The sequence below is a fragment of the Lygodium microphyllum genome, chromosome 2 (assembly GCF_053477565.2).
Source record: "Lygodium microphyllum isolate KBCC chromosome 2, Lygodium_microphyllum_v1.1.10, whole genome shotgun sequence".
Lineage (NCBI taxonomy): Eukaryota > Viridiplantae > Streptophyta > Polypodiopsida > Schizaeales > Lygodiaceae > Lygodium > Lygodium microphyllum.
The window spans coordinates 82,027,144-82,043,935 of record NC_141136.1 but is presented as its reverse complement, the minus strand read 5'-3'; the positions used below and the strand labels follow the sequence as shown (position 1 = coordinate 82,043,935).

Genomic DNA, 16,792 nt, shown 5'->3' with positions numbered 1-16,792 from the left:
AGCAGGTCTCCTAAACTCAGGGTTACTGGGGTGGTTACTAATGTCGTGAGGAGGTTACTTGTCATTTGTCTCTCCTCCATTCCCACACCTTTGGGCCATTGGCTTTGGGTGTTTTGCTGGCCCGTGGCCCCTAAGCTTCTCCTGGGTGGTGCTGCCCATGGCATAGGCGCATCTCTTGACCTTGATCAAGAGGGTGAGACTGGGGGGCTCACACTAGAGAAATCCTCAGTTCCGTCTTCTATGATGGCCTCAGCATCCTTCGGGTTCTTTTGGGCTTTCTTTACCCACTCCTTGACCCTTTCAATCGCCTCCAATTGGCGCTTCGAGTGGGGGTACTCCTCTACCTTAGCACTCCCTTTCTCTACTGTTTTCGAAGTGGTGGTTTCAGCCTCAGCATCAGTTACCTTCCTGCCACTTGCTAGCGACGTCTCTCCGTTAGTTTTGAGGGTGATCTTAGCGTCCATTTTCTTTTTTCTCCGCCTCCGACCCTTCGGTCTAGTGGGTCTCTTTACCAGCTCCTGCAATCGTGCTAGCTCCATCCTGACTTCGGCTAGCTCTTGGTCTTGTGCCGTGCTCTTGCTCTTATCCTGCATGTCAAGGGCTGATCTCTCGCTATAGGTTGTGGCTTTCTCTGTGGTTCTTTGGCTAGAGCCATCTCGATTCGAGCTTCTAGTGCTTCTCTCCCTAAGTTGGTCATCTATCCTTATTGCCTCATTGAAAACCCTAGCGAGCACATCTCTCGGCAAGATCGAGTTGCTTGCTAGGGCCTTGTAAAGTTCCTCGCTGTGGATTCCGTTTATAAAAACGTTAGAGACTGCTCTCTCGTTTGGTCGTTTGTTGGTAGGGATTCTCTTAAACAGGCTACGTACATGAGTGACGTAGTCTCTAATGTCCTCTGTCCTTTTGATTGACATTCATCAGTCGGACTATGAGGTTGTCCGAATACCTTGTCTTTGAAAATCTATTGATGAAGAGACCCTTCAGGCGATTGAAATCTGTTCACTCTGCTGCGTCTAGGTTGGTGTACCATGTCCTTTTCTTATCACCCAAGTAAAGTCCAAAAGCGTGCGAGCGTTGGGCGAGGTGCGTGAGGCCGTTGGCTTCGCAAACCTGCTCGAACTGCTCCACGAAGCTATAGGGGTCGTTGCTGGGCTGGTACTTGTTCAACTGCTTGGCCATTGTAGGGATCTTGTTGTGGCTCCTTGCCCCTTGCGTGACTCTTAAGCCTGTGAGTAAGGAGGTGGCTAGCGCAGTTGCACTCTGTTCTGCAGCTGTGTTGTCTATGAGCCACTTGGTGACAAGGTCACTCAGTGTCAGGTCTGCCTCTAGCTCCCTCTCCCTCTCCCTCTTTGTGTTCGGCCCTGTCTTGGCCTTACCAGCTAAGGCTAGAATGCGTCGTGTCTCGTGCACCTCTAAGTCTTGCCACAATTTCCTCGTCCTTTCCTCGCGGTTATACGCCGTGATGCTCTGTACCGCTTTCCTAGCTGTCTTCCTCTCTTCCTCAAGGCTCGTAACTACTTTCTCGATCAGTCTGCTGTGGATCACAGTCCTTGTTAGCCGGTCGTATTGATCGACCATACGCTACAATTCGAGTGGGAATTCGCCCAATTCCAACTGGTTATTCTCTCGGTCCGCGTCTGCTCCTGACATTTCTGTAGCCTCTATCGCTCCATCAGGTTGTCGATCACTTCAATCAACTCGGGTAGCGACTTGCCCCCAATCCTGTTGTCTTCAAACTCGTCGGGGTCTTCAGGGTCCTATTAACGGGGCTCTATGGCACCTAGCTACGTCTCAGGGTCTGTGGTGGGTTATTTGTATTATTATGATTCTATGTGAGTTCCTTGTTATTGAAAGCAGTTGTCAATTTTATTCACACTTGTGCTTAGTGCTTTCCAGTGCACAGTGCCAAATCAGGCTTTCTCCCTTTTAGTGCACTTTAAACAATGAAATCAGCGTGAGGTGCGAATGCAAAATGAACAAAGCAGTTTTCGCTTTTCCCTCTTTTGTTCGTAGCCTAATATGGCTCTAAGCGCATTTCCTGGCTGTTCTCTCGTGTTGTCTAGGGTCTATGCTGCACACTTTACACTATAAGTTGGACGGTTCGACTGGTAGACGGTCCAATTGGTAGACGGTTCGACTCCGAGAGTCAGACAGTCCGAGTGTTCGATTATGGGACTCAGACACCTGCAACCTAGTCTAACTGCGTTTGCTGCGGCATAGTCGCAAGGGTGCGAATGGCGAATGCCACGCATGGGGGTCCTGGTACAAGCTCCAACTTTCCAGATCAAATACGCAAAACTCAGAGAAGGTCAAGGAATACCTGGACTGGCTAGGCGATAGGAAAATGACCGAATCGAATCCCTTCTGTACCTGCACTCACAGTCTCTCTCTCAAGCTCTCTCTCTCAATGTCTGATTGCAAAATGAGGTTTCCCTTGACCTTTTGAGCCTCTTATTGCCCTGCTCAAGTCTCCTTCAACCTTATGGTTGCCCCTCTTGCATCCATCTACTCAAGACTTAGATTTTATGCCCCTTTCTCTCAGTTTTCAGCTTGTTTTCAGCAGCAGAAAACCCTTCTGTTTTCCCTGTTTCCTTGGTCCTGATCCTATCTTAACGCAACAAAAATAAAAAACAGTGGCTGAGGTTGATTTACCTACTTTTCTACTCAACAACAAACCAAAATACTTACTTGTTTCGAAGATCAAACTACCCAAATCTCCTATCTATCTCAAGCACTGGTTCGGGCTGAAAACCCTACTTCTATGCTCGATTCGAAGCGCGCGACGCTCAAGGCTCGATTCCGTCGGTCCCGGCAATGAAACCAAAATGAAGGGAGCTTCGAGCTCAACCCCCGAGACCTATGGACCGCTTATTGGTCAAGTGTTTCAAGCCGAGTGGCCATGGCTACCTCTCACATAGCCGACGCGGCCTCCCTACCTATGGGATGTAGTTAGCTTACCTTGATGCCCGATCGAGTATCCTCCTCTCCCGTGCATGCCGGTAGTTTCACGATCCTTGAGGCAAGCTCAAGCAACCTCAATCCCTCTCCAACAAGCTCCATCCTCCATAGCCGCGCGAGACAAGAGAAGAGTAGAGAAGAGAAGAAGATGAAGAGAGGAGATGGGGAGCTTATTCTCCTCGATCCCTCACTCTCACATACGCACTCCCTTAAACTTACTCCCTTTCTCAAGCACAAGCAAGAAGGCAAGAAGAAGAGAAGAAGAAGAAGCTTTTTGCCACCCACAAGAATGAGCTTCTCATTCACTTTTCAACTTTATATATATGCCCTATTTCCCACGGGCGGTCATCCTCAATTTTTACATGGCTGGCCATGGCCTAGGTCATTTTTCTCCATTCTTTCACTTCCTAGCTAGTCCTACCGCCCTTCTAAGTTCACAATTTGCACAAGAGGGAGCTTGGCGCTCTTTTACAAGGATTTGAGAGTTCCTTTACATTTAAAAGTGCGTTTTTTTGCTTTTAACTCCTCCAGACTTCGGCGGCTGCGCCTTGGACTTTTGGCGGTTGTTCCCTTGCTTTTGGATTTTTTCCGGACTTATTATTCTTCTGGGCACCTTTTTCATGCTTGCCCTACGCCTTTTCTTGCTTCTCAGATTTTTTCTATTTTCCCGCTTCTTTCCTGTTGCCGGTGTTACAGTAAACAGAGGCAGCCCTTGGGACACATTGGACTTAGCTTGGCCAAGACAGAAGATGCACATGTAAGAATGCTCACAGAATAAAAGTCACTATAACTGAGTCACTATAACTGAGCCACTATAACTTAGCTTGCAATGATAAAAGTTGCTCAAAGCAACTTGATGAATGCAGGGGTCACCATCCCTAAAATTTAGAGAGTTACTATTTTTGGACCCGAGAATCTATTCGCGTCATTGTCTTCGTTTTTGCCCGAGGATTAATTCTCTGGTTTGTACCGAGGTTAAATTTTGCACCGATCATGGAGAATTCTAGACCAGAAGGTTTAAACGAGAAAATTGTTACATGTATGCCATGTGGCACAAATTCCCAAAAGAGAGAGAGAGAGCATAAAAAAAAAACCGTAATCGGCATGAGGGGTAGATCTGAGAATGAAGTTTTGAGGAGTTGAGGGCAGATTGCTGTAAGAGCATCAGCTATAGAGAGTACTTCTTCGTCTCCGACTCGTGTACGGAGGTAGAGCTTGCTCCCTCTGGTCAACTCTCTCTCTATTCTCAGAGGAAATGCTCTGTATGATGGGCTGACTCCATCGAAGGTACAGTTCTGTGTTTTATTTGCACTTTTGCTAAGGCAAGAGCCTCACTGTCTAGGTTCAGGAGCAGCTGTTTGCTTCTTCAATGCAGGAACTAAAGAAAGTAATGACCATGCCACACATGAACAAGGTTTTTCAGCTCTGATTTAGTGCTGTTTGTGGGACTGTTTTACTGCTGGAATGATGCTAGAGTAAAAAGAGATATTGTTTTGGACATGTTGGATAGTAAGAACAGTGAATTCAGAGTTCTGTAGACTGCAATTCTGCACATGAATCATTGAGTTATGGTCACAGAAAATGCTTTCCTAAAAGGGATGTTGTTCCGGACATGTTGGACAGTAAGAACAGTGAATTTAGAGTTCTGCAGACTGCAATTTTGCACATGAATCATTAAGCTATGGTTATAGAAAATGCTTTCCTAAAAGGGATGTTGATCTGGTCATGTTGTATTGTCCTTATGCAGCTGGGATTTACTCAGAAAAGATGGAAACCAATTGTTCACAGGTTATGTATTTTGGAACATTTCTTTTTTGTAACTTTCCATCTTTTAATTGATAAAGAAATACCGAGAGGGGCGTCGGTCTTCGGGGCCAATCTGGTGTTGAGCGAGGGAGTGAGGTCTCTGTTTGTGTGTGTGTGTGAAAAGACCAAGTGTTAATTGAAGGCACTACTGCTTTATGTGAGTCATAGAGTGGTTTCAACCAGACTAGGTGTCATTCGATTTTCTATTCCCATTTTGTGTTGTTCTCCCTTGTATGTGTGAGTGTTTATGATGTAGCCCTCAGCTGGAATCTGACTCCGGTCACATGGGCAGCTTTGGGTTTGAAAGACCTGTAACTGGTCAAACACAACTACTTTAGGCCTTTAGGTCTAGAATGTGCAGCCTGTAACTGCTCCACTATTGCTGCTTTCTGATCTCTGTCGCCCTTCTAGAATGGCCTGCACAGAGACTGAATCAGTGTGCAAGGTTGGGGTGACTGGGTAATGCAGGAGGTTGGATTAATGTGATTCGGACTGTTTAATACCAACTTTAACCCTGTTATCGCTTCAGCTGTTCCAGTTGTGTGGTTTTACTATAGTTTAGTCTTTAAAACAGTACTACGGTGGGTCTTTCATTATCATCATATATTTCATTGTACTTATCACCCATGCTCTGAGAGAGGGTGTTAGCATTGTATATATCATGATTGTAGTGCATTTTATTTTTGAGTAGGCGGCACACTTATGGCCGGCTGGCATATGTTTTGGTCTTTTTAAATGTTGGTCAACCTGATTGACACCTCCTTTTATTTTTACCTATTAAAAGGCTACCTCTCCTCAATCTCATGGTCATTTGATATATGCACATTGCAACTTTCTGGGAGAGAGAGAGAGAGAGAGCACTCTATTGGTTGTCGATAGTCAGTGCCTTTGTACACACTCTTGTCCTTTGGTATATGGATTTCATTTCTTGAGTTCACTATTTCTGAGTTCATGTGTTCTTGTTCTCTTATGTTGACTGTGTTAGTGGAAATTTGTGTCATGAATAGTCATCTCTTGAGTCCTTCTTGTGAACCTTAGTTTGAGTCAGTAGACGAGAAGATTAGGAGCTTTGACATTTTGTATGTTTTGTCATTTCGTGTGCTTTTAGGGGGTGGCACCCTTGCATTTCAGTTTTAGAATATTTTCAAGTGTGTTCACACCAACTGCCTTCTACTTTAGGCTGTGCATTTCGTTTTTATGCACCCCAGGTCTTGTATTCACACCATGGAGGTTGGCGATTTGGTTTTTGGCTGTTTACTTTTTGCTTTTTGTAGATTTGTCATGAAGATTGCTGATTTTTTGCATTGTTCAGGCCTTCCTTGATGTGTGCGGAGCATCCGCACCTTGTTGCAGTAGTGAAGCTGATCACCCAATGGTTTGTCCTTTTGCTTTTGGAGAAGAAGCCATAGCACTAGTGTGTCAAATTTGTGATGGAAGGGTGGAAGGGAGAAGGTAATGGTATCTTGAATGATGCAACACAATGAGGAAGAATTTGGAATACGAGAGTGTTGCCACTCCTCACAGCCTTTATTTGCCTTCATTGATGATAAAGATCTTTAGCTTTTATAGCACCTTTGCTTTGATACCATGTAAAGAAATGGTAGGGTTTGCGGGAAGGAACACGGAGTGTGTATTGAAAACATGAGACTCAAAACTCAAAATCATAGAAAGTGAATGAAATAAAGGATAATGTACAATGTTGGTACAATGGTGGAGCCTCAGGGTTTTGTCTTTGGGGCTAGTATTGAGATGATGTCAAACAAGGCTTGAAGATGGTTGCACTATTCCAACTGATCAGGTGACAACACTTGTGGATGAGGATGCTTTGTGGAGGGAGTGATACACAATCTTGTGGGTTTGGGGATGTTGGAGAAGACATTAGGTGATGATGGACAATGGTAGTGGGAGTGAAATGCAGTCTCAAGAGATGTAGGTGGTGATGACGATGAGAAGTTGTAATCTCTTTGAATGATGGCTGCTACCAAAATGATTGTTGGGCAGCCACATTGGAAGAAGTGTAAAAGTATAGATGTTGGGAGCTCCAAAATGATGTCATTTGAAGATGAATGAGGTTGCTTGTAGTGACTTGAGTATCCAGTAGCGTAAAACACAAACCTTGCTGAGAAGGGATAATGACCAACAACCAAAAGAACTCCTACAGGGTGGCAACCAACAAGGTGGATTATGGATGTTAGAAGTGGGTGTAGTGATGGAAGCATAGAAGATTGTTGTAATAGACATCACAACATGAGAGAAAATAGAAAACAAAAGAAACAAAAGAACATTGCAAAGGGAGAACTTAGAGATATGCTCAAGAAATGGAATCCATATACCAAACACGAGAGTCGCGTACAATAGTGAGTCATTGGCATCGGCTTCCTCTCTCCACTAGGACTTGCACTGGAATCTGTAGATGATGAGTGATTGACTATGGAGGGAGCCGAATAAATAGACAAAAAACATATCATGAAAAATGATCAGGTCTGCTAGCAATAAATGTTGAAAAAACCATAAAAATGACACACAAAAAATTACCTAAAATATCTATATTTGCTTGGCCCACTAAACCTTGCACAATCTCACTCATGAGCTTACTAGATTGCTAGTACTCTCTCTCAGATTATGGGTGATCTGATATAATACAATGATAATGACTCATCATAGTGTATATAATAAAGACCACAAGAATAGGACCATGGATACCCAAGCAATGGGTGATCAAGTCACCACCAAGGTGCCCTGGAGAGAACCTGATGTGGATGTCAATCGTACCAGAATTTGAAAATTAGAGAAAAACCATAGCTCTTTGTGTCTATTAACAATGCCTTGTAGGAGCATAGATGATCACCTTGTCAAAAATGCCTTTGAGAATACATGAACATGGATTTCTAGCCTTTGACTAAGATCGCCAAAGTGTCCCCTCATGTGAGCTCAGACTAGGAGCCAATCTCGCTCTCTGTCAAATAGTAGCCCATCATGAACTTGGAAGTCAATCCTAGCTCTAGAATTTCAAAACTTGCTAGATTGTAGTCGATGCGTTAAGGAAGTGTCAGAGTGCAGTGATGCGGAAGCGTGGGACCAAGACTGAGAGAGAGAGAACGCAGAGAGAAGAGAGAGAAAGAGACAATGGAAGATGATCTGCTGTATAAAGTGTGCTGTATACAAAGATATGCAGATATGTACACGGGCGCAGTGCGCGGGACTGCGTGTCTCCACCTCGACGGTGCAACCTGCTGTTCACCTCGAAGTCCGCTGCAGCCTGCACGATCTCCAACCTGAAATCTGCAGACAGAGATGAAATCTGCATGAGCCTCCAGCCTGTAATCTGCAAACAGAAGTGGAAGAAGACTGCTGGAATATTGGCTATAAATAGCCACAAAATAGGCGCCCAGTAAATGCAGATCGGCTGCATTAAATGCAGCCGACTGTCCAGAAACAGGTCGGACTGCCACGTGGCAGTCCGATTGTGCAGTCCGACTGTGCAATCCGACTGCAGTCCGACAGGGTCTGATCGCTAACACCCCCTCTCAGAGCCTGGGCGGGGCAGAAGCCTGAGGGATCTGGCATGTCTCCGAAGTAGAGCCTGGGGAAGTGCCTTTGTAAACAAATCTGCAAGATTGTCCTCCGTCTTGCAGTACTCCACAGCAATGGTCTCATCAAGAAGCTTCTCTCTGATGAAGTGGTACTGGATTTCTATGTGCTTCGTCCGGGCATGGAAAATAGGATTTCGTGCCAAGGCAATGCAACTCTCATTGTCGCATGCAGCAAAGTAGGACGAGTCTGGGGGCAGCCAAGCTCCTCCAACAATCTCTGAAGCCACACAGCCTCACATATGGTGGAAGACGCGGCCCGATACTCCGCCTCAGTAGACGAAAGGGCTACCGTGGGCTGCTTCTTGCTACTCCATGAGATAACACCTGCACCCAAGGTAAAACAGTAACCTGTTGTAGACCGCCTATGGTCCACATCACTAGCCCAATCCGAGTCGCTCCAACCTGCAAGTACAAGATCTGAACCACCTGCGCTTGTTGGATAATGAATCCCTAAATCGGATGTCCCCCTCAAATACCGAAGTATCCTCTGGGCAGCTTGCCAATGCACCGTCTGAGGTTCACTCATGAACCCCGCCAAGAGACCAACAGCAAAACAAAGATCAACACGAGTGTTGAGGAGCCAAATCAGTGATCCAATCAACTGACGGTAGCGGGAAGCATCTGCGATGGGAGAAGCTGAATGAGCTCCTGTACATATCTCTGCTGAGAGATGAAAATCCCCCTCTGAGACTAATAAATCTCATGGCCCAAGAAGAAATGGAGTAGACCCAAATCCGTCATCTCGAACGTTTGATGTAAAGCTGCCTTTATCTCTTTGACCTTTTGTGCACGTTCACCTGTGACAATCAACTCATCAACATACAACACAAAAAGCACACAATCAGCCTCGGAAGTGTGTATATAAAGCTGCGGATCGGCCTTGGAACGCTGATATCCCAACTGTGACTAAAGGAACGAATCAATCTTCTCGTTCCATGCACGCGGAGCCTGCTTGAGGCCATACAAGGCCGCCTTTAACCTGTAGACTTGCCCATCTGAAGATCCAAAGCCAGGAGGCTGCTCGACATAGATCTCCTCCTTCAAATCATCATTGAGGAAGGCCGACTTCACATCCAACTGGTAGACAGGCCATCTCCTATGGCCAGCCAAGGCAAGAACAGCTCGAATAGTCGCTATGCGAGCAGTGGGGGCAAAAGTATCATGACAATCATTCCTTGGGCGCTGTGCAAAACCTTTAGTAACAAGGCGAGCCTTGTGCTTGTCCAAAGAACCATTGCTAAGGTACTTGGTCTTGAAGATCCATTTGACGCCAATCACCTTCTTATCCGGGGGGCGAGGCACAAGATACCAAGTGCCATTCCTCTCAATAGCCTCCAACTCGGCTTCCATAGCTTTCTTCCATGGTGCGGACTGTAAAGCCTCCTGCACGGAGGTGGGCTCTCGATCTTGCATAACACGGGTCATCAAACAATAGTTAGAGCAAACAAGCTCCGTAGAATGTGCCTGGTGCCTCCGTGACTGCCGCGGACCATCCTGCGGTCCCCACTCCTCAGGGACCCCCTCGATCCTTGAATCACGGAGTGTGTCACGGGCCCAACAAAGAGGAGGCCGGACCTCTCCTCGTCTCTCTCCATCAGTTGAAGACTCTGGGATATCCACCGGTGGTAACTCCTCGGGGGTGACCGGTGGAACAGTAGACTCTGTATCGGAAACAGAATCGGAATCAAAAGGCGCGGGCTCCAAAGGAACTGTCTAGGGAGCCCAACTCTCCCCTGGATCTCCAAGAACGGGATGCTTCTCACCCGTTGCTATGGCCGGAACCTCCACGAACCGCACATCTCGACTGGTGTACACATCCCGCTTGATGGGATCATACAAACGATAGCCTTGGGACTGAGAGCTGTAGCCAACAAACACCTGTCTTTGGGAAGCTGCTTCAAATTTATCACGATGAGCCTTGGAAATGTGAACATAGGCATCACACCCAAAAACCCTAAAATAAGAAACATCGGGCTTAGTCCCAAAGTAAGCCTCAAAAGGTGTCATCCCATGAACGGCCGAAGTGGGGGATCGGTTAAGGATATGGACTGCTGTAGCCACAGTCTTGGCCCACAGAAATTGAGGTGTCTGTCGGTGCTCCATCATGGTGCGCGCCATCTTGATCACACTTCGATTCTTCTGTTCAAGAATGCCATTTTCTTGAGGAGTGTTGGTATTAGCAAACTCCTGGTGAATACCTTTATTTGCACAGAAACGAGCAAACTCATTAGAAACAAATTCACCATCCTTGTTGGATCGCAAGGTCTTCAATCTCCGGCCTGATCGGTTCTCCTCAAAGAGAAGCCAATCCTTGAAGTGGGAGAAGGCCTCCGACTTCAACGCCAAGAAATAGGCCCAAGTCATCCTGCTGTAGTCATCTACGATCAACATGAAGTATGAGCTTCCTCTCAAAGACTCGTTCCTCATAGGGCCACAAAGATCCGTAGATACAAGCTCCATCGGTGAAGTAGACCGCCGCGAAGCTTTGTTGGGAATCGCATCCTATACTGTTTCCCACGAATGCAGGAGACACATGGCTGTTGGCTCACCACTATGTCCGGCAACCCTCCAACAAGCTGTCCATGTGACGCCCTCCGAAGATAATCATAGTTAAGGTGACCAAACCGAGCATGCCATAGCTCTGACTGTGTCTGAGAGGTAAGAAGAAGAGTAGGGAGAGCGGTAGAAGACGTCAATTTGTAGATGCCGTTCTCCTCATATCCTGATGAGAGAACCTTTCTCGACCCATGATCAAGCACTCGCACCGAATCACTGTCAAACTCCACCAAAAGTCCAAGGGAACAAATCTTATGAACTGAAAGTAGATGATACCCTAAACCTGGCACATGCAAGACCTCTGAGGTATGGGTACTACCATGTCCATCTGGAATAAGCTGCATCTCACCCTGTCCTGCAATAGATACCGAAGAGCTATCTCCAATGAGAATCTACCCACGCGAAGTTCGCAACTTGGCAACACCAACTGATGAAGGAGTCATGTGCCGGGAGGCACCACTGTCAACGATCCACTCTCGAGCCTGGGGAGCTGTCATCGCAGCATCAGAAGCATTCGGTGTAGAGTCCTCAATGACAGCTAAATGAAGAAACGCAGCTGATGAGGGTGTAGCCACCGCTCCAGAATCCTTCGTGTCCTTCTTGTCTTTGTCAGGGCAATCCTTTTTTCAATGGCCAGTCTTTCCACAAATATGGCATGTGGATTCTTTGTCCTTGTCCTTGTCCTTCTTTGTCTTGTTGTCCTCCTCCTCCTTCTTTTGGTCCTTCCCCTTCTTTTGAGAGGCTTGACCTGTCAAGGCTTCCGACTTGGAAGCATGCTATCCCTTCAGTTGTTCCTCTTGGTCCAAGACCATAGGAACCAACTCTTCCCACCGAAGAGTAGACTCATGCCCCAAAGCAATAAGGGCGGAGTAGAAAGCGTCGAATCGTGGCGGCAACTGGGATAAAAGTGTGATCGCCATGTCTTCGGAGGAAATCGGCTTCCCCGCATTTTGAACCTGCATCTGAAGCTGTCTAAGCTTGTTGATGTGCTCCCACAACGAAGAAGACTTATTCACGGACAGGGTCCGCATCTGCACCTCCAAAGAAACCCGCTTCATAAGGGTCATCCGGTTATATATTTGATCAAGCTCCAGCCATATCTCCCGAGCCACCGTCAAGTGCTTGATGTGGGCTATCACGGCTGTAGTACAAGACAGAAAAAGAAAAGAACGAATCCGGGCATTCAGTTTGTCCCAGTGAGACTGTGCCTTGGCCAACTCCGCACGAGCATCGGAAGAGAGTTTGGACTCATCTCTCACCGGGGGCCGGTCGATCTCCTCCTGTACAAGCTCCGCCGAATCGTAGGACTCAAGGATGGCCAACATCATCACGCGCCAAATGCGGTAATTGTCGCCATCGAGATTTTGATCTGCGGGAAGAGTCGGTAAGACAGGCACCTTCCGGTCCATGATCGTTTGGAACTCCAAGTCAATCTTTGTAGACATCTTCACCTGTAATGCCTTCACAAACGCAAAAGCAGCCCCCTTTGACTGTGAAAACGCAGCTTGCTAGGGCTCTTTCTTCCGCGGCCCGAACCTTCTTCACCTGCCGGAGGCGATGAAAAAGCAAAACCTGCACTTGAAAGCTGAAAACTCAGCCTTCCTCCTCTTCAAACAGCAGCAAACAGTAGCAAATCCACCAACTGGACTCCTTTCCTGTGCGCCCATGCTTGCTTCAGCCTTGTTCCGAGGCACAACCCTCCCGCTCGCCCTTAAACGCTTGAAACGCAGCCTTGTGTCGCGATGGAAACTCCTCTTCAGGTTGGTTCTTCACTCAGCCAGCCCTTCTACACTGCTATGATACCATGTTAGAGTGCAGTGATGCAGAAGTGTGGGACCAAGACTGAGAGAGAGAGAACGCAGAGAGAGGAGAGAGAAAGAGATAGTGGAAGATGAAGATTTGCTGTATAAAGTGTGCTGTATACAAAGATATGCAGATATGTACACGGGCGCAGTGCGCGGGACTGCGTGTCTCCACCTCGACGGTGCAACCTGCTGTTCACCTTGAAGTCCGCTGCAGTCTGCAGGATCTCCAACCTGAAATCTGCAAACAGAGATGAAATCTGCACGAGCCTCCAGCCTGTAATCTGCGAACAGAAGTGGGAGAAGACTGCTGGAATATCGGCTATAAATAGCCACAAAATAGGCGCCCAGTAAATGTAGGTCGGCCGACTGTCCAGAAACAGGTCAGACTGCCACGTGGCAGTCCGACTGTGCGATCCGATCTCGGAGTCAAAGGAGGAGGATGACTCAGTAGAGAAGGCCGAATCTTACTTCTTCTATGTCTCCTCCTCCTTCCTTGAAGCCACTAACTCTTTGCAATTGCACAAATGTCCCTTCTTACCATAGTGATAACACTGGGCCTTTGCTTCTTCTTCTTGTTCACCCCTCTTTGAAGCTGCAAATGCCTCACTGGAGCCACCATATTGAAATGGAAGCCTCTCCTGTAATTGCAAAGATGCCTCATGCTCAAGAAGCATCGGGGATATATGTGTAGAGAGAGAGAGAGAGGCTAGCCAAACACAACACAGACTGCACGTAGTACGAATTCACATGCAGTGTTGAAATTAAGTGATCACAAAATTTGCAAAAGAACGGGAGAATCAGCCAACCAGAGACGGACAACGACTGAAAAACTTGTTGCTCAGTCTATAGGAGCACAAGATGCTGCAAATGCAAATGGCGCAGATCAAAATGCAAATGCACAAGATGCTCACTCTACAGGAGCACAAGATGCTGCAAATGCAAATGGCACAGATCAAAATGCAGTCGCCAATGGTAAAATAATGAAGAAAATGAAAAAAGGCAGGCAGCAGTATAAAAACACAAATAATTTAAGGCTGAAAACAGGCTGAGAATCCCTAGAAACTGTTTGCTCAGCTGCAGTAGACAGAGAAAATCAGATCAGCTCCAGAAAACTGTGAGCACAGAGTATCCACCACGGAAAATAGCACCCGGAGCCCAAACATGGATGTCTGACACCATTTCAGACCTTGATTGTGAAATCTTATACCATGTTAGAAGTGGATGCAGCGAGGGATGGAAGCATAGAAGAGTGCTGTAATAGACTGCACAACACGAGAGAAAAGAGAACAAAAGAAAACGAAAGAACACTGCAAAGGGAGAACTCCAGATATATGCTTGGGAAATGGAATCCATATACCAAACATGACATAGTTGTGTACAATAGTGAGTCATTGGCTGCACGGGCATTGGCATTGGCTCCCTCTCTCCAATAGGGCCATACATCATAAACGTTTGTAACTGGTTTGGTGCATTTTGTCTCAGTGAGAATGGCATGTTGGCAGTAGGGCAAGAAGATTCTGATGACGTGCAGGTTGTAGGAGCACTCTAGATTTGGTTGCCTGCTGGGAGAACTCGTGGGCAGTTGAAGAAGAGGGAGAGAATGATCTGAATGTAGGGAGAATGAATGGGGTGATTAGGGGAGGTGAAAAACGCCTACAACATGCACTATTTATAGGGGATTTTGGAGCATTTGTATTACCATGTGATTCACGAAATACATACCAATAAATACAAACAAAGCCTATTTTGGGGCTGTTAATGAAGACCAAAATTAGGAATTAATGCAAATGTCGATAAATGTTAGTGCATGTAATGACTTTGGTTGCTCAACACAGAGAGAGAGAGAGAGAGAGAGAGAGAGAGAGAGAGAGAGAGAGTGTATTCTAGGCTGGAAGTTAGGAACTTGAAATACCATGGAAAGGGGGAGAAAAAAAGTCATCTAATCAGTCACTTTTGACCTCCAATAGTAAATTTTGACCTGTGCAATGGTTGGATAGGGAAGGGAACTCATTGAACAAGTATGGCCAGCATTGGACAAGTTGGATGGGATGGGAGTAATTGTCCGGTCTGTCAAATGTGGACAACTGTGTTGAGGACTGACCGGTGCATTTAGTGTTAAATAATATGAGAGAGAGAGAGAGAGAGGGGGGGGGTGGGGGGGAGGGAGCACATGGGTATTGTGGTAGAGGAAGCCCTCAGCCAGCTACAGTTCAAAAACCCTGCAAACGGCTGGAAACGATCGGCCAAACATCTAGTTCAACAGCCAGCGCCAATGGGACAGGATGGATTGGGTTAGAGATCCCTTCTGCAAGACATAGACAACCCTAAACACAATTAATGATGATTGGTGAATGCTGAAGCTTTTGTCACCTCCATCACATATGAAGGTCTCTTGTCTCGTCAGATAAAGAGCTTAATTCAGGCTTACCCTCTTCTCTGGATTTTTGGTACCAAGCTTTCTTGTCACAGTACCAACTTTTTAAAGATTCAGTTGGTACCATGACAGTTGATTATGAATTGTGTGAATAAGCTCTGTATGTTAATCCTTGAGTCAATTAATGAACTTATCCCTCGCCTCCATGATTTAAGAGGCGAGGCTGTCACACATCTAACATAAACGGAAACAGATTATAAAATTCTGGAATTTGTAATTGTGCATTTTTTTCGGTAAGGATTAGATGGTAGATTCCTGTGTACTTGTTAGATTCTAGGTTCCTGCACCTCAGAAGTTGTATTATATCTGACATGTGACATGAAGCTTACTGTTAAATATTTTTGGTTATACTTGGTATACATATGCATGTTCTTCACTCACCAGGATACCATTAGGAGACAACTTACTTTTCAGTTTTGCAGAATCACTGTCCATCACATGGATTGCTTTTTAAAAACATTTGTTTTGTGAAGGTTGGCATTGGACATGAATTTCACAATCACACAACAGGTTGGAAGTGGAAATTGACCTCTGCATATGGAGGAGATGGAGTAACTCAGATTCGACATAAAACATTGTTTCCTATATTTCCTGGGTTTGATGTTCGAGTCGGTTGGAATGCGGAGTATGTCCTTCCTGACATCCACGGGTGTGTATCTTGACCTTATATGGGATTCTATTTCTACCTTGTATGGGATCACTATTAATGTTTCAAATTTATGTTTTTAGTTGACAGCAATGAAGGACGTTCTTTCTAATATTTTAATGTGTACTTAAATTATGCAGAGCTTTGGGAACTGGTGAGCCCATTATAGGGATGAACTATGGTCATCTCTATGGTTCTCTTGAGCGTGTAGAGGCTATAATTACACACGCTGGCTGAAAGTTGTTGGACCAGCCTCCAGCTGATTGGTTTCGTAGGAGCTGGTGCCTCTGTCAATTTACCGGCTACGTGTTATTTGCAGCATGTGCCATTTTTAGCACAACGGGACATCAGTCAGCATCAAGCAAAATGCAATGCTAACAGTCAGCATCAAGCAAAATGCAATGCCAACAGTCATCGTAGTAGGATCACACATTATTTCTATTTCATATTCAAAGTTCCCCTCTCCAAGTGAGAGCTGACTTCAACAAAATTGAAAATGTATTGGATCGGCAAGGTTGAGTGGTTTTTCCCTTAGCATGACAAAATGTGCGCGCATTACTTATCAACTCTAAGACCAATTGTTAGGTAACTTCTTAAGATTTGGTTGATGTCACGACAGAAATTCCAGAGGTGTCAGTGCTTTAAATGCAGCTCTAAAGCTGTTGTAAGCCTTTTATACAGTACAAAGAGGAAAGTCTTAGAGTAAATCTGATGGTTATGTGTTTAATCGAAGTCTGTCTGTGCCTCAACATAGAGTAGATTCTGCAGGCGATTTTCCCGTTTGTAAAAATCTAGCAATAGCATTGGGCAACTGAAATAGTCAAACTCCACTTTGTTTGAAGGAATGTGATGATCCGGGGCAGTGAGTCAAATGAATTTAATCGTCCATTGTGTTGTGATTACTGCAGGATAGAGTCAAACTTATGCTGAAAAAGAGTAGTTGTGACCGTGTGAATAATTATTTTGTTCCATTCAATAAACTCATTACATGGTG

General features: G+C 45.7%; 1 protein-coding gene across 5 annotated transcripts in view; it reads left to right on the top strand.

Moving 5' to 3' along the window:
• LOC148039943 (uncharacterized) overlaps positions 1-16,589 on the top strand; it is a 40,700-nt gene extending 24,111 nt beyond the window's left edge. For 2 of the 5 annotated variants that reach the window (XM_087695404.1, XM_087695400.1), the window contains exons 4-5: positions 15,626-15,801; positions 15,939-16,586. In XM_087695404.1, the coding sequence (XP_087551530.1) occupies positions 15,626-15,801; positions 15,939-16,035 (273 nt within the window). In that variant the 3' untranslated portion in view covers positions 16,036-16,586. Of the gene's footprint in view, positions 1-15,625; positions 15,802-15,938 lie in introns of all 5 variants that reach the window. The other 3 variants (XM_087695407.1, XM_087695405.1, XM_087695402.1) reach the window with 3 other exon arrangements.
• Positions 16,590-16,792: the final 203 nt, after the last annotated feature.